Here is a 21,913-nt window from a genome sequence, read left to right as displayed (position 1 = left end):
CACCAAAAAACATCAAGGGAAGAGTCTGAAAAAAAGAAAGTAAAAATCATTACTATTGGAAGAGAAGAAGAAAAAAAAATTTAAAAGCTTATTATTAACCCTTTTAGACCAAAATATTTTTGCTTACAAAAAAATGTGACCAAGCTTGCCTTTTTAAGCAAACCATTTTTCTCAATGGTGTCTCACTTCTTGCTATGAATAAACAGGAAGTTTTCACGATTTTCCCTTCCTGTGAGCCTGGGCAGTAACTTTAGTTTCCACTTTATCAAACTATGGCCAGAACAGTTTTTAAAAGACGTCTTAAGAAAAACTCAGTCTCTAAAGCAAAAAAAAAATTGAAAATTTACCTTGATGTCAGTTTAAGTAGAATTCTGCATGGATCTGTGATATTGTCTGTGTAGCACTACTACTCCATACTTTTGTGAATCTTGTTACACAAGCACATATTTTCTAATGCTCTTGAGAATAAAAACCAAAAAAAATCAACATATCTTTTCAGTTAATGTGTCAGCCATTCCAAGGTTATTTCAGGGATCTTATTGTTTTCCCTGTTTTTACGGGAAAAGTTTATTAAAATTTATCATGTGCTGTCTTATCAGATTGTTCATTTTTATGTCAAGGCAGTGAAAAACAAGGTTACATGCAAGGAAAACCAGGGTGCAATGATAACAGTGGCAAAAGCCATTAGTAAATAAGCAGGGATAAAGCAGAAGTAATGTAAATATTTTCAAGGGTGCAAAAACCTAAAATATGAATATAGCTGGAAACCTGAAGAACTATTCTTTACTTTGTGTTGCACTGGCTTAAAAATGTAGTCTCAAGTTTATATTTTGAAAACAAAAAAATGCTATTAGAACTGAATTTTTAATTTCCAAAAATTATTTATCAATGTAGTTGAACTGTAATAAAACATTCCATTATTATAGTGACTGGAGAAATGTAGTATCTTATTTTTAATGTTTAGATAAGAGCATTTAACTAAAACTGTTAGTGAAATACTACACCACTCTAAAGAAAGATTTTAAAAAAGAAACTGATGTCCAAACTTTTTTTTTCACCAGATCAATAGTAACAATGTAACTTAGCTTGGGTCTTTTAAAAGTATACAAATTGGCATTAGTAAAATTGGTGTATTTCTGAAAGCAAAACAGAGGCTACAGAAGAGAGTGGGGAAACAGCCTCTGTGCACAGCTGTGAGCTGAAATCCCAGCCAAAGCTGCCTAGCCTAGGACCCTCAGAGCCCAAGTCACACATCACTCATAGGCATGTATTTCCAGGTACTCTACTCAGAAGTCTAGTCTCCAATTTACCTTTTTATGCTTAAGAGGTACTTAGAAATTCTCACTACAAAGGCAGATCTTCATTGAGATTTAGGGGTATTTGAATGTCTTCTTGCAGGATCTGCTCTATGTATTTATTTCAACATAAAGTGGATTCCCATTCTCAACATTTATAATAAATAAAATATGCTATATATTTCCTTGTTACTTAAGTATAATACAAATCTAATACTTTAAAAATTATTTTAAAAATTCACAAATAATGTGAATTGTAGCATACAATTAATGTTCAGAAAAAGTACATACAGACACATTAAATGCCAGACACTAGAAAATAACATTTCCTAGTCAGTAACTGTATAAATAATTTAACTGGACACAGGAATGATTTAAAAATTTTAAGCTAAACTGAAGAGTGGGTAGAGATTGAGTTCTGACAGTTAAATGGTAGTACAGTGCAAATTATAATCAAAGTGATTGTATTCATATGTTATGCTAGAGTTCTGGTTTTGTGATTTAGTTTCCATAAAAAAGTCTGGTCTAATGTTTTGCTCTGCAGAGTATCCCGAGCTTTGTATGCCTTCATGGCTCTTTTCTAAATACCACTGTTAGTGGAAAGGATCCTGCAAAACCTAAGGCTTTGCTAAAAACACCAAGTGAGTTTGTACAGTGATAAATGATGGAAATGCAGGAAAAAAACAAGTGGCACAGAAAAAAGAGCAAGTTGTGGTTTTCGCAAGTCTATGGAGTTTGCCAAAATATAATCCCAATACAGTCATCATAGCAAAGCATTTCATCATACTTCTAGAGAACATGTGATATAAAATCACTCACAGATGACATGTATTATTCAAGAGAACATTAACAAAAAACCTAAACAAAAGCAAAACAACCCTCTGCAAGCACAATGCTTCAATATTGAATAACCAATGCTTCTTTTATATCAACTGGAGTCAGTGAATATGACCTCATAGTAGCCTTCTATTAGAGTACTAATGCTTAACAAAAGAAGATATTAATTTTTCTGGAAAACAGAAATTTAGGGGGGAAGAAGTAAAGAATGAAAAATTTGTATTATTACAGTAGCTATTTACATGCCTCTTATTAGTATTTAAAGAAATGTATGTTACACATAACTTGGAGGAAAATCAATTTTGCATTAATATCTATTTGGAGGCATCTTAGATTTGCAGAACAGCTGATAACATTCAATAACTTAGGTAAAGAGTCTCTTATCCAGTAGCAAATTAGTTTGTATTTACCATGGGATAGCCTAAGCAACAAATTCTTGCATATTATCCTTGCAAGCCTCTGCCAAACACTGATTCAATAAATACCCCAACAGTAGCATCGCAAATGAGTGAAATACTCCCCAGACCAGCACAGGTACTGCCTCTCCAGCGCCGCTGGCTGCCTGGCTAACCAGCAGAGGCCTGGCCATCTGACCACTGTGCAGCTACTGACCCCAGCTGAGTAACCACTCAGGAATTCAGTGGGGCACAGACTCCCAAGTGTGGGTCACTTGCAAGTTGGTTACCTCTGTGGCTTACCAGGCTGCCAAAGCAGAAACAGGGCTGAGTCCCTCTGCACGGTTAGTCCAGCCAGCAGGCTGTCAGATGGTTCAGCAGTGGTATTAAAGGCACCTTGCATTTCACTGGGGATTCTGCACTGTCTGTATTTTCTCCCCATCAGGAAACCGCAGTTCTACAAAATTGAATTCCCTTTTCTTATCAGATTTAATTCAATCGCATCAGGTCAATTTGGCTTGTCTGGAAGTCTAGAAGATCACATAATTTGGGAACTAAGAGACCAAATCCCATCAGTGAGGTAAACAGAGTTATAGGATCATAGAATCCTGGAATGGTTTGGGTTGGAAGGGACATTTAAAGGCCACGCAGCTCAACACCCCTGCAATGAGCAGGGACATCTTCACCTAGATCTGCATGCTCAGAGCCCCATCCAATATGTCCTTGAATGTTTCCAGAGATGGGGCAACTACCACCTCTCTGGGGAACATATTCCAGTGCTTCACCACCCTCATCATAAAAAAATTCTTTCATATATCTAGTCTAAATCTTCTTCCATTAGTTTAAAACCATTACTCTTTTTTTCTATCGCTACAGTCCCTATTAAAATACACGTGAAACTTCTTACCCTGGGATGTTGAGGACAGATTGCCAAGACTTTACCAACCCTCAGATTAATATCCTTTGTGCCTCAATCATGTAGAAAACCTGGATAGTACCAATGGAGACCTGGAGCATGTAATGAATAACAGAAGGGTTCTGAAGGAAAAGGTGAACGACAGGGAAGCTCACACAGTTCTCCTTCATCCTGTCAGTCACAGGAGAAGCACTTAAAGGAGAGGGCTCATCCTGAGACTCAATACCTGCCTGCATGATCTCACAGAACAAGCTTTAGTCTTCACAACCAAGGACCCTCTGTGAGGAGTGGGGACAGCTGGGCAGAGGTTGGATCCAACTGACAAGGCTGTCAAAAGCATTTTAGTTTGTTGCTCTGGCTGGGGGACCCAGGTTGATTTTGCCTGAAAGCTAATATGAAAGAATGAAAGCTTAGCCACTCCTGTTCCCTCATTCCACAGACGACCCTGAGAGTGTCAGAACAGGGGATGGTCCATGAGCGGATTAGTGGAGGCAGAGCTGCCCCATCCCTTTCAGCAGCAACCTTTACTTATACTGGATGAGATCTTATCTGCTTACGGCCTTATCTCCTACAGCTTTTTTTCCAGTGGTTGAGGTCACAGAAACCCATGCTAACAGCATGAATGCCAGCTGAAGGGCTTAGCTGCTGAGGAAGCACTGGGGAAGACTTGTTTTAGTGTGAATTCTTGAGTGGATTTGACAGCTGACCCCAACTGCAGCTTTTCCTTCAGCCAAGGTACCCTGCTCCATCCAAATGACAGATTTCATGATCATTATTAGGACATGGAACATAGACACGCAGCAATATACAAAAATAGGAGCTTGACTTTCACAGGAAACAAGGCAAAAACTTGTTTCTCTGAGAAAACTCATTCTGGACAGGAACTGTCAATTAACAAAAATGTATATCAAAACTACTGTTACATAAAATAACAGGGAAATGGCTCTCTTCAATGGGTGAGGGGTTTTTAAACCAGGACAAAATTTTGTATACCACTTTTCAACGCTCTGTCCTGTCCAGGCAAGACCTGTTCAATATTGTCGTGAACAAACTGGGTAACAAAATGTCCGAGATGATACAAAAAGGAAAAGACTCAAATTTTTTTGCTAAACTGAGTGGCCAAGATCAAATTTAGCAAAGGGATGTGAAATTTAGCAAAGGGGAAAACAGCACTTAATAAGGAGATACCAAACGTATAGACAAATTTGAGTAGTAACTGTTTAAAATAGGGATCTAGTATCAAAAATAAAGTCAGGTGTTGTTGATAAAAAAAGAAAAAAGAATCACATTCAGAGAGGGGCAAGACTTCACATACTCATTTGCTTGTTTTGAGCTGATGAGGCTGGTGTTTTGGACCTCATACTACACAAATAGTATTGAGAAACTGGAAGAAGTACAGAGGAGAAAAAAATGAAGGAGACAAATGTCTGACAAGTGGTCATGGAAAACATGAATTTTTTATGTGAAAAAGGTAGATATAATGTTTAGAATATATAAAAGAGTTACCTCCTCTTTATTAGCAATGTTGGGGGCTTTTTGCACATCCACAGGGGACAGGGAAATTTAAAAAAAAAAAAAAAAGCTTCATTTTGGGTTTGGCACAATCAGCTTTATTGAAGGTTTTCACAAGTAAGTTGGATGCATACCCATTAGAAGCCATGCAGGGCAATGCTGGCCAAGCCGTTGACCACCTCTATAAAGCTAAAAGCTACCAGCCAGAATGGGAGTAAAATGTGAATTTATATGAAGAACACACCAATGGCTTTTCAGTAGTCCCCTCGATCCATGGTCAACAAGGAGCTGAGCTGAAGGGAATCTGAAAGCATCGTCAGTATGATCTGACTGGAGCGTCCTGCCCCCTTTACCACTGCCAGGCATCTGATGCAACCTCAGTGCAGATCTGATCCGTGAGCCAAGCTGACTTCGACTACTCCAGGTCCAAAGGTCTGGGTACACATGACACTTCATGAAGCAGCTTAGGCTATGGAAGGCCTTGAAGTTTCTTCAAACTCACCCATCCCATGTGAACTCTGAGTAGAAAGTCCTGAACACTAGCTGTGAATTTAGGTACCCTCCTGGCTCATTGCTTCCAGTTCAGTGAGGAAGGACAAAAACAAAAAAGAAAAAACCTTTTCCAGGCCAGAATTCAGCTTTTATATGTGATGAAGATAATTCGTACTGAATTGCTCATTACTGTTTATGCTTAGAGGTTTTATGCTGTGGGCCCCTCAATTCAGGAAGGGCATTGAGGCGCTGGAGCGAGTCCAAAGAAGGCCAAAAAGGCTGGTGAAGAGCACAAATCTTATGAGAAGCAGCTGAGGGAGCTGGGGTTGTTTAGCCTGGAGAAAAGGGGGCTCAGGGGGGACCTTATCACTCTCTACAACTGCCTGAAAGCGGGTGTAGTGAGGTGGGGGTCGGTCTCTTCTCCCAGGTAACAACTGACAGAACAAGAGGATATGGCCCCAAGCTGCCTAACTGATCCCGGGATTCACTGACTGTAACCCCTTGAACCCCCCGGCCGCCACCTCCCTCAGCGCGGCGGGGCGGGGCGGGGCGGGGCGGGTGGCGGCCGCGCTCCCCACCACTTCCGGGTCGGGGGCGGGGTGGCGCGAGGGGGCGGGCGCTGACGTCGCCGGAGAGTCCGGGGGCCGCTGGGCGCCTGTTTATTGTTCTCGCCGCCGCTGCATTCTGCCTTGCCCGGCACCGCGGGGCCGCGGCGGGAGGAACGGAGGGAGGGCGGGCAGCGGCGACTCGAGCGAGCGCAGCCGCTCTACCGGCGGAGGCGGAGGTAGGAGGGAGCGAGCGGGCGGAGGCGCCGCCCGGGGGCCGTTAACCCGCTTCCGCCTCTCCGCAGCGCGAGCCCGGGCGGCGAGCGCGCGCGTCACGCCGGAGCGAGCGCGGGACAGCCCGGGAGCGGCCATGGCCTACGCGTACCTCTTCAAGTACATCATCATCGGCGACACAGGTGGGTCAGCGCGGCCCGACACGGCGGGGTGGGGGGCGGAGGGCCGGGCCCGACTCCCTGCGCCCATTTCCGCAGTGCTGGCAGTGCCGCCGACGTGGTGCCTCCGCGCGGGGAGGAGGCGGTGTCTCCCCTCCGCCTTTGCGCCGGGCCCCGCCCGCGGCCTCGGCCTTGTCTCCCGAAGGCCTCGGGCTCCTGGCAGCCGCCCCCGGGCCCGGCTGACGGGCCGCGGAGCGGCTCGGGCTGTGTCACGGCCCTGGCCGCGGCGGCCGAGGCGGGCAGCGCGGAGAGAGAAGGTGTCACAGTGGAACTTGTACCTGGGCAGTGCCCCTGGTTTGCAGCCCCGCGACAGCGAGGGCTGAGAGGTGCCACACGCCACCCCGCAGTTCCGTGGTGAGCTTGTACCTCGCTGCTGTGAGTTACCTTCAGCTCAGGCCGCAAGGATGCTCTTTCCAGCCTCGGCTGGAGTTGCAGTAGCAAACTCTGTGAAGACATGCTGTCAAAGGAAAATTAAGAGCCTTAGCTCCTCCAGTTTTAATTTACAAGGATTTTTCTTTAAATTTCTTTAAATACCACTGCTTTTCCAGATATTTCTTGTCACTTTTTAAAACGTATTGAGTCATAAAATGTCAAGGGGTTGGAACGGACCTTAATGACCACCTAGTCCCATGCCCCCCCCCTTGCCATAGCCACGGACACCTCCCACTAGACCAGGTTGTTCAAGGCCCCATCTAAACTGGCCTTGAACACTTTTTAAAAATTTACTGCATTCTGTTTGTACTTGGCTGCTGTGTGACAATTAATGCTTACGAATGCTGCTGGCAGAGCCGTATCCTGCTAGGAATTGCTGTTAGAAGCCCCTTTGCCAGTACGTTTTATGCTTCCTCAGCCTAGTGTGGATGGGAGTAGCATACTTTGATCAAACTGTTGTCAGGACATGGTAACTAACATAGTTAACTATTGTGCCTGTGTATTGTACATCTTCTTTGTTGTTTTCCTCATACCTGTCTAAATGCCTTCTGTAATAAGTTTGATGACACACCTGTTATTTTACATGGTATTCTAAAGGGTAGCTGCATAATTGTACTTCATACCTGTGAACCAAGTTATCTGTTGCTGGAGTATAATTATACATTACAGTTGCATTACACGTGAGGTTGTTAAATACACTGGGTGCAACTACTATGTGATTTTCATCCTTTTTTTAAACCTACATTTAAACTCTGAAAGCTTTTTTAGGCTACTGCAGTAGCAGCTGCAATACAAGTGAATCTTAAGAAATATATCACAGCTATAATGAGTGCGTTGGAAGCATTAGGCTGTAGATGATCACTGAAAATTCTGGGTTTTGGTGGGTTTTTTTGAGTATTTAGTTGAATGATAGTTCATTAAACCAGAGGGCAGGAGATTACCTGAGCAGATTCAGGAGAAGTAAGAAGAGGTTTGTTTGTCAGCCTGGGGTGATCCAAGATGGTAGTGCACAGCTCAGAAACAGTGTGGCCAATTCTGGTGCATCTCTAAAAACTATAGTCATTGAAGTGGTACAGACAGCAGCTAACAGTTGCTTTGGTACATCAGTTGTATACTGATTAAATTTTTACAATGAAACAACCTCAGTGTAGTGGTCTGTGCTGCACTTTTGCATTTAACTTGCTTGAAATGTGAAATACAGAACGAATATATGTCACTTCTGAGGTTGTTGCAGCTGTTTAAGAGCCAGATATGGGATGAGTAAGGCAGAGAAAAGAAACACAGAGGGAAAACAGCTCACAGGTTTGGTGTTGGATTTTTGGTTAATTTTTTTAATTCCTGTGGCTTTTATTCTGAGTTGCTACAGGAAGCTAATTAAAACTCCTGCAATGATTGTTCTTGAAGTAAATTAAATATATCAATAGCGGTAAGTTGGTTTTGCTTTTATTTAGGTCTCCTATGAACCTTTTAAGGTTCTACCAGAGCTAGTACTGAAGAGCCAATTTATGTTGTGCACGGTTGTCTGTTGCCAAAATGATGGTGATGGTTTAGGAGTTAGCATTCTTCCTAACTGCCTAAGATGAAGGCAGTTGAACTCACAGCTCTGATGATGGAAATTAGGAGGGGATGGTGACTGTCCTGTTCAGTTCTAGTGGTGGTCTCCCACAGCATTATAAGGAGTGAAGATATGCCATTGGCGATCAAGAAATTTGTCTCTGGTACTTGATTTAGAGTCTTTGGAAATGGCTCAGCTGCCTGGTGACTCAGCAATTAGTTGTAAACAAACTGTAGGAGAAAAGTAAGACAGACTCAGCTGGGGACAGATGTTAACATTTAGCTCCTCTTTCTTTTCAGCACTAAAAAAACCAAAGTGGGTTGTGTGAACCATAAGCAAACCAACGAAAACCCCCTGCAGTTATACAAGACACCTGCATGTGTCTTCTCTGAATTGTTATTCCACATGCTTTCATCTGCTTAAACACAGGAATTCAGTATGATCTCAGTCTCTTAAAATGACAGCCACAGAAACTGACTGAGCAAGACTGCTTTGTGCTCAACAGCTCTTGTCCCTTTGCATTGCCTGCTTCATTGGTCATGGATGTTCGCTGACTTTTTTTTCTGGTACTTCAGGCATGGCAGCTTTATGAACGTGGGATTGATTCTCATCTGGTTGTTAACTCTATTTTTTTAATATATAAATTTTATTTTCTGTATAATTGGAACTGGTTTAGAATCTGGTTAGTTTTTTGTTGTGGGAGAGACCTGAAATGGCATGGCTGTATTTCAGGTACTCAAACAATATTGCTGTAAATTTGTGTGGGTTTTACATTATATCAGTGGGACAGTGGCTGTGGAGTTTCATGGAGCTGGTATCTATAAGAGAAAAATACAAGCATTTGGAATATTGACTGCTGTGAGAGTTTACCAGGAAAAATCTTTTGATCTGAATATTTCCAAAGCATTATAAGAGTTTGCAAAGGCATTTAGAAGCATATGTGGTTCATTCTGCTTAGGGTTGTACCTCTGAGACCTCTGCCTTTGTGGTTGGTGGTATCTTTCATTTTGGTTGCTGGTAGGAATTGGTGTCTTCATCCACTCTTCCCTACATATCCGCTTTTGGCCACCAGGTGAAGTTGAGGTGGACTTTGATCTGAGCTAGGATGAATACTCTGGGCATACCAGTATTGGCAGTTTCTGCAGTTGGTCACTGAAAGTCTGTCATTTTCTTTTTAGATGTTTTTCTGTATAACGGTGAAATCTTTTTTACTTGAATGTTTGTTACCAGCAATGTGTAGCACATGGCAAACTGGGAATGATACAAGATTTCTGTGAGGACTAGAGCTGGAATATTTTTTTTCAGAATATATAATACTCATTAAACAGAATTTTCTTATATTAGAGTATATTTACTAGATTCCATCAGAGAATGCTCCTGAACTTTAGTATACCTAAAGTATTAGTTTTGCAATGTCAGATTTCTTGCCACCGACATAACTTGTCAGTTGTAGTCCATCTAAATGTCTTTCTATGATCAGTGTTGCTGCATCTTCCATGAGCAGGTCTGTCTTCTGCTTTTCTTGGATGTGTTACTTCAGCAACCCTCTGAGCTTTTTGCCTAAGGGACTTCCATTGCCTTTCAATTTTAGCAGATAGTTGCTGGTTCTAGACCAACAGTATCTCATAGTTACTCTTATTAGGAGCTGATGATGATGATGAAAGAATATAAAATTGCTAGGTGATCTAATCCTCCTTACTCTCTAGAGTAAAGTAGGCTGTCTAGTCAACCATTTCATTTGTCTAAGAGACTCAAATGTTGAAATTAAGCAATTGAATTAGATTTATTTTTCAGTCCTCCTTGTGAAATGTTTCTAGTGTTTTTGCACTTTGTTCTGGAACAGCAGCTGTTACTAGCTAGCAGTGTGCATGACCAGAGTCTCTTGCCCTTAATTTCTGCAAGTATGTAACAGCACTTCTTGGTTAAACAGGTTTTCATCCCACTACAGGTGGTATTAACACCCCGTGTTAGCTTGAGAACTTGTTTGTACTGAAAACCAAAGTACTGATCTGTACTCCTTATATCTTACTTGGCGACCCTTTCCATGATACTTTAATTGATGGCAAGTTGAATATGAGTCAGCAGTGCCCTGGCAGCCAGGAGGACTCCACTGTGTCCTGGGGGGCTTCAGGCAAAGCATCGCCAACCGGTCGAGGGAGAGCATTGTCCTGCTCTACTCTGACCTGGTGCGGCCTCACCTTGAATATTGTGTGCAATTTTGGGAGCCACAATATCAGAAGGATATTGAGCTGTTAGAGAGTGTTCAAACAAGGGTAAAGGGCCTTGAGGGGAAGCCTTGAGGAGTGGCTGAGGTCACTTGGTTTGTTCAGCCTGGAGGAGACAGAGAGGAGACCAGGCACTGATCTCTTCTCTGTGGTGACCAGTGACAGAACCGGAGGGAATGGCCTGAAGTTGTCTCAGGGGAGGTTTGGGTTGGATATTAGAAAGAGGTTCTTCACCCAGAGGGTGGTTGAATGCAACAGGCTCTGCAAGGAAGTGGTCACAGCACCAAGCGTGACAGAGTTCAAGAAGCGTTTAGACAATGTCTCAGGCACATGATGTCACTCTTGGGAGTGGGTGCAGGGCCAGGAGTTGGACTTAATGATCCTTGTGGGTCTATTCCAACTCAGCATATTTTGTGATTCTGTGAATGCCTGAAAGAACAGTTATTAGGTGTTGTATAAGTACATCTTCTTAGCATCTTAGAAGTTGTTAACTAAAATTAACAAACAGTAAGTATTTGTCCATACATATGGTTTCATGGGACTGTTAGTGTTCACCTTTGTACAAATTCAAACACTTTACTTAAAAGAAACCCCAAACACCTCTCTGCTAAAAAAAAAAATCCAACCCCACCCCCCATTTTGACTAAAACAATTTTATTATGAATGGCTGGCAGTTTCTAAGTCTTTTGTGATCATCCAGAACATGAAGAGGCTTTTTTATAGACTCATGTAGCTTAATTTTTTTAAAAATATTTTTATTTATTTATTTTTTAAACTTGCAGTTAACAGTTAAGTAGCGCTGTAGAAACTGAAACGTGAGTTATCTGAAGAGCTCCTTTCACTTTGTAGGCCTGTGCTAATTGTTATGTAGAAAGGAAAAGTTAAATCATTGGCTTCAAATATGCTGTTGAAAATGTTTGTTTATTTAAGTACTGAAGCTGAATCGTCTTTAAAAGAGTAAAAAAAACATTTTTATTACATTACTTTTCCCAAAATTATGTAGCCATTGTGAAGGATTTTGGACGTTATTTTTCTTCCCTTCTTGTCCATGCTTACATTTGAGTGTGAAGTCCGTTTGCTCTGTAACTGACGGTTTGGAATTTTTTAGTTTGTCCTTTCTGTAGATTTAAATAAAACTTTCCCATTTGATGACAGAGTTTTGACTAACAGATAACTGGCTGAAAAGAGGTTAAGAAAAGTTTTTGCTTTAGGTTAATGTGTTGTTATGCCTAGTCCTGTGAAAGGATAGTACTGCACTTTCTTGACTTGCATAAGGCTGCTGTGGTTGGAAAGGAAAAAGAGAGGGAATGAACTGCAGCCTGCAATAAGCAAAGGGTTTATTAAACATCTGGAAGCTCTGCAGACTACTGGAAAGAACTAAAACTACCTCATAAGCCAGGTTAGAGGTATATATCTTGTGACATTTGTACTATGTAATTACCGGGTTTAAATCCAAGTAAGTTTTAAAATCTGTTATTTGAGACTTGCCCATTGTTTTAAAATGTCCTTAACCTATTTAAAGATTTATTTTTGTTTGTTTTTCTAAAGGAAGGTAAGAGAAGTGGGAAGCTTGTTTCGGCTCAGTTGGTGTTGTGGCATTGGTTTCACGGACATCCAAGCTGACATAGTTGGTTCTGCAGGAACGGAGTTGTTACTCCCCTTACTTTGTGGCGGCTTTGATAGTCTGCCATGATCTGGATCAACCCACTAACGCAGTAGAAAGCTACCTACTTTTTAGGTTAAGTTTTTGCTTAGTGAATGAATCAGCTGATTTGGCCTTGGAGCTGTGCTTTCCAAGGTCTGGAGTACTTTCAGGGGAGGAAACTGAATTTAGGAGGATTGGTGAGAGCAAGATATCAAAGGGGAAGTAGGTCCTCATCTGTGTGGGTGGTGAGCTGATTGATCACAGTGTTGTGTGAGGCAACCATAAGAAAAATAGTTCTGTGAGATGGCTGAATTAATCCAGTGTTTATCTGCTGCCAAAGTGAGTAGACCTTGTTACCACTTTTTGTCTCATCTATGAACTTTGTTGCTTCTTACCTGTCAGCATCATTGTTTATGTGATCCTTCAGAGAGCCAGCTCAGCTCACACTGATGATTTGAAAAACAAAATCAAACAAATAGTAGATGTGGTCAGATCAGTGCAAGAGCCCTTTTGAGTAAGGAGGTGGAACTGTGTGGAAAGGAGTGAGTCTACTCATCAGAGACAGCAGGCAGATTAACAGAAGAGATTTGTCTTCAGGATTCAGTTTTGAAACCCAGGTTGGGAGGACTACTACCACAGTTCTTTTCCTCTGTCACCTTTCTTGGGGTATAGTGATGCTCAGGTGAGCAAGTAAGAAAAATATCTTAGCCCCTTTACCCCCTATTTTGGGGCATTTTTAGTTTTGAGCCATGTCAACTTTTCAAGACAAACATCAGTGGAAGGAACACTACGAGTTTTGTCTAGTGGTAAGAAAAGCCTGAAGTTTTCTGCATGTTAAGTAGTGCAACCCTGGCTTCATAGCCAGTAATTGAAGTTTCCTTGCCCTATTCACAGGGAGTCATAGGAACTGGAAGGGAGAAGGAAACAAGTCAGCTCTCTTAGCCAAACCAAAGCCTGGCTCAGCTATCACCTGTGCTCTGGTTCCAGAGCTTCTTATTTTTTTAATTACCTTGAGTTCAGCCTGCTGCTCAAAAGAACTGCCCTTAACTTTGTTATATATTTTATAGCCCTAGTGTCATGCACATACTAGTGTTTGGGTGACTATAGTCCTATGCTGGATCCATTTCTTGGTGTAGCTCGTTGCATAACCTATGAGTGAGAAGGGAGAGGGCAGTTTTACCACTGAACTACCCTGGCTTGCTGAGCCCTGAAATGAACACAAGTGTTGATATAAGGGAGGGAGGTGTTGAAGCTGGGCCAGAGTGGACGGTAGCAAAGCTCTGGCAATGCCTAGACAAATTGACTGCAGAGTGGCACCTAGATAAATAGGGAGCTTTTAAGGGAGGCAGAGAATTTGGAGAACGGACTCAGTCTGCTGGTTTGGAATTCAGAGCTGGAGGATAAAATTACTGTAGCACAAGTTCCGCTTCCCATCACTGAGTACTAGGAAGCGAAGGGATCCTAAAACAGGCACTTGGAAAGAAGTAAGCTGCCTCCCCTCTGAGCACGTAATCCATTGTTTTCATTTGCTCCTAAGCAAGAGCTTTTGTTTACTGTGGTTGTTGAAGTGTATCCATGCTCTCTTGCTCTAAAATATTAGATTTTTTTTTCCTCTGGGGGTGGTTTATGTGAAGCTATGTTAAAATAATTGTGGCAGTAAAATGGAGAATGAGCTAATAAATAACCAAATCTATCCCTTTTGTGTTCTACAATTGACTGTCATAAGACATGCTCACCTACTTTTTTCACAGTGTCTGCCTCATTTCATGTTGTAATATTTACAGTGCTAAGTGAGTGAGATACCTGGTAAGTAGTCACTCTGCTTTTAGACTTAACCTGTGTAGTTACTTTAAGCCACCTGTGTGCCATGGAATTAGCTGCCATGCAACTGTTAGTTGATCTTTGCAGCATCTGTTTATGTCATGAGGTGGTAAACTACTCAGGAGTTCATATACAGCTCCTGTTCCTGGTACACATTCCTGGCTGTGTCTGTGATAGTGCAGTCTGCTCGGGGTCTGGAAGCATATGAGCTAGGAGCTATTCTCATAAGAACTTTTGGAATACAAACTTGCAATATCTTAAAACTATAAAATTAAAATAAAATGTAGCTATTAAATATAAACACCAAAGTATTTATAACCTAAACTTAACAGGCACAACAGCCTTGTTTACAACTTTTTGAACCTCTGTTTCAGTCAGCAGCAGTACAAAACTTAGGAACTTGCAGATGGCTTTTTGCTGAAGGTTCTGAAGTAGCAGGAATGGCATTAAAGAGAAACTAGTTGTTTCTTCTGTTTCTGTGTGTGAAGACATCAGTCTACAGTCTGCTGCTGAAAGGCCTGCTATGGAGGTGAACTAGAGGTGTAGTCATCCCATGCCAGTCTGAGACAGGGCTTGCACCATAGAGGCTGTGCTTGTCTGTCATCTTCCCTCTGCTGACGAGGGTGTTTGTGTGTTCGCTCCAGCCAAGCTGGTCAGCAGCCTTACAAGAGGAAGAAATATCAGATTGCCACTTGAGAACTAGTGCTGGAACACCTAGTCAAGTGTCTCTTTGTCAATTAGCATATGAAATATTGTTCCAACATTTGTAAGATTTATGCAGGAATATTGGATTGGTTTGAGGTTCTGGTTTATCCAGTGATGCTGAAATCACTTTGTAAGGTTAATGGCAAAAGCTGTTTCTGGTGTGACTTACAGGTTGGTTTTTATAAGTGAGGTGGTGATTATGTTCTGTGATAGGGCATTTGTATTTCAGTGGCAATATAAAAGTTACCTGTATATATAAACAGTGTGCTGTGAGTAGAATTATTACTATTTTAAGATTCCTTAGAGTTTTGTGTTCTCTGTCCCTACAGCTCCAGTACTCTCTGCCTACCCTTCTCCCTATTTCTTACTTACCTCCATTCCTTCTCCACTTCTCTTGTGTTTATTAATATTTTTGAACAAAATCTGTACCTGCTTCCAAGCTGCTTGCCATCATAAGCCAAATAGGTACAGAAAAGAGATCTAGTGAGGCAGATGCAAATTTTGCCTTCGACTACAGTTCCATGCCACTCTAAGTTATTGATCTGCTGGCTGCTGCATTTCTTTTCCCTCATTTGAATGAACTCTCATGATTGTCTGACCCTGCATTAAGCTATTTCTGTTTGCTTTGTCACTCTTCTTGTCAGATTAGTGTGCTAACCCAGCGGACAATTGAAATTGCTTCAGAACTCATCTAAGCCATATGGGAAAATGGGCATGAGCATACTGTAGGGAAGAGAGTAGAGACAGCAGCACCAATAACTGGCCTAGGTTGTTGGAATTGCTGCATTGTTTGGGATGTTAATCTGAGTGTCATCAATTGGTCACAACTCAATTTGTGACGAAACTAAATGCAGGTCTCATTTCTGTTAGATTTAATGAAACTGGCCACTGATCTAAGCTTTTTAAGTCTAAAATGACAGATGGGTGGTGATTGTTTATGCAGGCTTTGTTTCCTCTATAAACCATATTAAAAAACTTTGCTGAGTTTAGTATTAAAGTTACTCTATGCAAACCTCTAGTATGCCTGTCTTGTGTCTGCAGTGTGGTTCTTTTCCATATCCCTTTGTTTGCTGTCTTTTATTACCAGATATGTCTCTTCTGGTGAGCTGTTGCTGACCTCTAGTATGTGGCTAAAATAGCCTTATCTTGCTGGACAGATAAAGCAAAGTACAGCAGGAACTTGGATGCTACAGTATTGTCTGTTATGTGATAATAGTTCAGAGTTTAAATACCTGTAAACCAAATATATTAGTCACGTTTTAAAAGGCTGAAAATACGATGTTTGACTGAACAGAACTGGAAGAGTAACTCCTCCAAGTAAAAGAACAAGGAAAAATTAACCATAAAAAGCATTATGTTTACAAACCTAAGTAGTTTGAGTACTACTCTTGACTGCATTAACTTCTAGTTTTCTGTGCTTTCACATAGAGAAGAAATTGCCCATTTGCTGACCAATGTCCATGTATTGTGAAATAATTACACTGATTTCTGACTCAGATTGGAGGGGGACAGTGTTTGTGTTGTCTGTCTGACTGTACTCTGAACTCAGTTGTTGCTAGTTCTTGGACTGCTTTTTGGCCTATTGGGAACCAGTGGGCAGTAACATAGTGGTTTTAGCAGCCACAGATGTACTGCTGTTACTCAGGTGATAAATTGGGAGATGGATGAGGGTGTGAGTAGGTGAGATCTAATCTCTCAAGTTCTAGTAATGAATTTTAAGCAATATATACCATTTGCTTAAATTAGTTTTTATTGATTCTTTACAGATTTTTTTAAAAATTTGCTTAACGCTTCTTTTTTTTCTTTCTTTTAGGTGTTGGGAAATCATGTTTATTGTTACAGTTTACAGACAAGCGGTTTCAACCAGTCCATGATCTCACTATTGGTAGGTCTCTTTTGTGCTGCACAATGCCAGTAGTTAGGTGGTGAGTTTGTCATGCTGTGGTAATGCAGGATTTCTGCTGTGTTAAGGTAGCAGTCAATCTCTAGGTGATGAATATTTGTTAGCTCTCAAAGTCAAGTGAGGGGGTGCTTTTTTTTTCTTATTGGGAAGGTACAGTCTGAAACAATTAAAAAAATTCATAACTGCAGTATCTCAACTGTCTCTTCAGAGAAGCTGAAAGCTGGGCACAAAAGAATTGACTAAGCTTGAAATGCATTGATGATGATGCAAGTGGCATTTTTTCACTAGGGAACATAATATTAGCCTACCCACAAAACCCTGAAGACAAGTTAAACTAAAGCGAAGTTAACCTTAAAGATGAATAAAACAAATTTACTATTTGGGAAGACTAACTTTTAGATACAAAAGGATTGAAGTATGAATGTATTCACTCTTTGGAAGGGACAAGGGTTTTCCTTCCCAACTCCTCAGTTGGATGTGGACCATTTGTATTAGGTATGATTTGATACTAAGGGAAATGAATGCATGTTGACAGAACACATTGCTTCTGATCTAACTACAGTAAATTATACAAAGTTTTGTTTATCTTTCCACGCAAAATATGAGGAATAGTGTGGGAATAAATTCTTCTGTGAGCAAGCTTAGTCTGCAGATCAGTTTTGCTGTTAAGCATAACAGATGCTAGTCTCCAGTAAGGTTGCAGAACCTTTGAACTTGTTGATGTTATTTCAAGGAACCTATTGGCTCCTATCACGAGCACAAAATGTGTTCCTAGTCTCTATTTTTAGTTTGTGCCCTGGAATAGGTAGGCATCCTGAGTTTGGGAGTACTGAAATAGATGCTTGAAATGTAAACAGATATTCTTCGTGTAACAGAATGTATCAGGTGGTTTGATTATGGCTTCCCTTTCTCTTGACAGTCCTCCCACACCTTGTCTATGGCTGTCTCATACAGTTCAAATTTTTGGGCTAACATCAGTTTTCAGATATTTGAGGTCTTGGCAGCAGATAGTCTGGCTGAGTTCTTTAGGGAGGCATGAGTTATCTTTTTCTCTTTAGGCCTGCCAAATATATGACACCTTTTGTATCACTTGTGCCTTTGGCAGTCCTGTCACCTCAGCAGACTGATAGGCTGTGAGAAACATCTTCACCTCAGCAGTGTGGTTGTAGTGCCAGTTCTTTGCCTGGTGTACAACTCACTGAAATCTGGGAACAGAAAAGAAATTGAAGCTAGTGAGATGAGGAGGTGAACCTAGACAGCAACATAATGAGGGATGTAGTAATGGAGCATGGGAAGCTGCTCCATCCAGGGGATAAGGAGGCTGGGAACGGCCTCCTTAACTGCTAGGGCATGTGTATGTGTTTTGGCCAGGTTCTCCCAGTTACCTGAACAGATTTAGAAAGACAGAGATAAATAAAGAACATGGGTTCTAAGTCATATGAAGGCCCCTATGGGACAAGATGGGGTGAGTTGATGTTAACTAATAAATGCCCAACTGATTATATTAAAAGTCCTGAAAGCCTGTAGATTGAATAAAAAGCCTTGTGTTACATAACCTAACTTTCTTCAGTATAATACAGTGATTTTAACCTGTGAGACTGCAGATTCTATTCTTGCTGTGAGCAGCTCAAGAGAGGGGAAACTGAAACTGGACATGTGGGAGACAGCCTTTGCATCTGGAGTTGTGCAAAAATCAAAAATTTTAGCGTAACAAGCCTAAAATGTTACCTCTAAGATTTAAGAAATTCTAAGAGATACTTTGCTACTAATCAAAGCGAGATGGGAGAAGGAAGAAAGATAGAATACATAGAAGCAGGTATTTTTCTATCTTTGAACTACATACAGAATTGTGTGTAACTGTGATAGTGTACTCTAAAAGAACTTACAATATGACAGCTATTTCTGTTTAGTTTTCATTTGGTAATTGAAGTATCTGTTATTAAAAAAAATTAAGGATGGAGGGAGAAGCTAGCTGCATGATGCAGTTTGGCGGGGGGGAACCAAACCCAAAACAACAGCAAACAGAACCCAAACAAAACCAAAGACAACAGCAAAAAAACCAACACACACAACCCTAATTGTGCCCCCCCAGGTATGTAGGTAGATGTGGGTGATAAAAGCCATTGCAAACGTTCTAGTTGGTTTCCCCATTACCCTTAGGACATGCCCTTACTGTAAACCTGAACAGTTTCTATTCCTTATTTAAGGGGACAAGCTTGCTGTCAAATGGTTTGTGTTTTTTCAAATTCAGAATTTTTTCTCAGCAGATATTTTGATGGAACAGGATAAATATCCTTTTCATTTTTTTATGATGGTGCGTGTAGAAACTAAACATGTAGGAAGATCGTTGGATTTAAGTCAGCAGCTCTATAGCCACATTTTGAGATCAAGTAAAACCTGCAGTGTTTACACTTGTAGTGGTACAAGGACCTTCCCCTGGCTTTGCGGTCAACTTCAGAGAGAACGCTGTCATTCACCTGCTTCCTCCTTGCTGCCTCTCCACCTCCATTCTTTTGATTTCTTTGCATACAGTTGCTGCAAGTTATTTGATTGCTAAAGAGCACAATGGTCTTTGGCCCGTGGCTTTTATTTGGCTTCAATATCCTGTTGGGGTGGGACTGCCCCCTCCCCCAAAAATCATTCTGCAGAAAGCAACACTGCACCCTCAAATATTCTAGACAAGCTTTTGAAGAGACATTTGGAATACTTCAAATCAGGGCTGTGTAATTGAAAGACTTGAGGCCAAGTCTAGACAGTGACCGATTTCAGACAAACTTCAGCTACCTGTATATTTTCTGAAATAATGGATATATGAAGGATAGATTAATGGAAATGTGATAGCCTTTAAATTTGTCTACTATCTCTAGCCATTTGTCAGATTTTAAATACTGCAGTAATAGTCTCAATTTATACTTGATTTATGGTTAATGATCTTTGAATTGCTTTAAAAGATGATATAATAGGCTGAATTTTTCTACTGAAGAAATTTCTTTAGTTTATTTGAAACATTTTTTTAATTGGTTATTAAATTTGATTTTTAGCTAGAATTTTGGAAGTGGGTTTTTTTCATAGACTGGTGTGTTTTAGTTAATACAGTAATAAAATATATCTTTTTGAAGGTAACATTTTGCGTGCTCACGTAATGGAATATTTTATTGATAAAGAACTGTAGGTTTAATTTCTTCTAAACTGGCTTCAGCAGTCTGTTATTGGTAGAGTGTTAAAATAACTATGACTTCAATTTCCTGTTTGCATGCAAAGGGGCATGTGTTTCTCCCTCCGATCTAGAGCTACTAAATCTTTTGGAAAACTTTGTAGGAAATACCTCCCTGACACTTGTTTTAATTAATGCATTTTTAAAGTACTTGGACAGTAACAGTTACCTTTCTCCTTGAAAACATTGTTTCTTTCAGGCACCTGGAAAATTAACTGGAAGCAGATTGTTAAAGAGATTATTTCCTACAATGCTGAGTGATCTTAAACTTACGTTCTTGCTTTTGTAGTACTTGATATTCCTCTCTCTGATATATGCTAACAATGTAATCTTTTGTAAAATCTATTCAGGTGTAGAATTTGGTGCTCGAATGATCACTATTGATGGAAAACAGATAAAGCTTCAGATATGGGATACAGTAAGTAATAAATCATAAAAATTGTTTAAACTTATGGCCCCCCCTAACTTTTCCTTTATTCTGGCTAAGCTCTATCACCAGCACTCATATACTATGCACTTTGTCTTGCAACTTTCTTTGGTTTATATGAAGTTAAAAATTTGTAAAATTTCCTTTTTTGGTGTGATGTCTTCTTAGTGCAATTTTTTTGGTATTTACACTTATTTCCTCAACGCTGTCAGATTTGTAAGACTGGAGTTCATGCTGTCTCACTTTTTTGTGAAAGTTTGCTATATTATTAAGAACTTAGATTTCTCTAAATAATCTTTCTTTGTGCATTTATGCAACATCCTGTTGTGATGTGTCTACTAGCTTTAATCAAGTTCTCTAGAGGAAATGTTTGCATTTCCAAGGTAGAAGAAAACATGTGGCTCACTTTTCATAGAAGAATGCTTAAGAACACAAGTTCACTGTAATCATGAAGATAGTAAATACTTCAGACAGTCAAGAAGGGATTGATAAAAGATTAAAGTTTCAAAAAGCTTTCCAAAAATCAGACTTTGACTTTTGAGGTTGTTCAGGTTAAGAACATACATTTACTATTTTCTTCTTGTCACTTTACTATAGTCAGCCTCACTGTCTACATGAAGCAGCTTTAAGATGTTCATACTGATAGCTATATCTTTCAACTGTTCCCTAAAGCAGAGTTGCCCGTTTCCTTTTCCAAAAGCATTTTAGGATACCTTTAGGAACTGACAGGTACATGAGCCATAGCCTCATCTATGTGCTCTTTTTGGTACAGCAAGTCAGTGAGGGATCATACATTCATATATGCATGCCTACATATGTGCATGTGTATATTAAAATGTAAACTTAGTGAACTTCACAGGTAAGACCTTACTTATTTTACCAGTTCATGATGTGAAGTGGCATCTAAGACCTGTGTCTCCTTGGAAGTTCTCTGTGAAAAGGTATAGAATGATACAGTCAGCTTATGTATATAATGGTATGGTCAGGCTTTTTCTGCCTTGGACATTTTTACTATTATAATTGTGCATTGCTGATTACCAAGGTGTCTGAGCATTTTTAAGTTCAATAAACAAGCAAATCTCTGCAAAAACAGTAACTTGATAATCAAACCTCTGATGTGTCATTTGATTACATGAGAACATACCTAGATTGGTCCTTGTTTTCTAAAATTGGGACAGATTCTCTGTAGCCAAAAGTGCTAATTTCACTACCAGCACAGCCACTGTCTTTCATTGGCTTTTGAACTGATTTTGTTAATCTCCTTAAATACAAATGAACTACAACTGTGTTTGAGTAGATTGTGCTTGTCTTAGTGCCTCTGACTCAGTGATTTTTTGGAGTGTGTTGCCTTGAATGCGTGCAAATTATCTAATAGCCAAAATGTCAACCTAATTGCTTTTGACTATAATTTATAAACTCCTTTCAAGCAGGGATTTTTTCCTGAATAGTTTCTTAAGTATATCATACAGAAATTAAAAATATTAATTGAAAACTTTCATACACTGAATAGACTGTATACTTATGTTATAAGCAATGAATGAC

The 21,913-nt window shown here is 40.3% G+C and overlaps 1 protein-coding gene across 1 annotated transcript in view; it reads left to right on the top strand.

Annotated features, from left to right (window-relative positions):
• Window positions 1-6,060: 6,060 nt before the first annotated feature.
• Window positions 6,061-21,913, top strand: part of RAB2A (RAB2A, member RAS oncogene family) — a 41,717-nt gene continuing 25,864 nt past the window's right edge. The window contains exons 1-3 of the mRNA XM_027741669.2: window positions 6,061-6,408; window positions 16,641-16,712; window positions 20,295-20,362. Coding sequence (XP_027597470.1) covers window positions 6,363-6,408; window positions 16,641-16,712; window positions 20,295-20,362 — 186 coding nt within the window. The 5' untranslated portion in view covers window positions 6,061-6,362. The remainder of the gene's footprint in view (window positions 6,409-16,640; window positions 16,713-20,294; window positions 20,363-21,913) is intronic.

Source organism: Pipra filicauda, unplaced genomic scaffold (assembly GCF_003945595.2).
Source record: "Pipra filicauda isolate LSUMZ 115617 unplaced genomic scaffold, ASM394559v2 scaffold81_size6448238_pilon, whole genome shotgun sequence".
Classification (NCBI taxonomy): domain Eukaryota; kingdom Metazoa; phylum Chordata; class Aves; order Passeriformes; family Pipridae; genus Pipra; species Pipra filicauda.
This window is presented reverse-complemented; position numbering and strand designations above follow the sequence as displayed.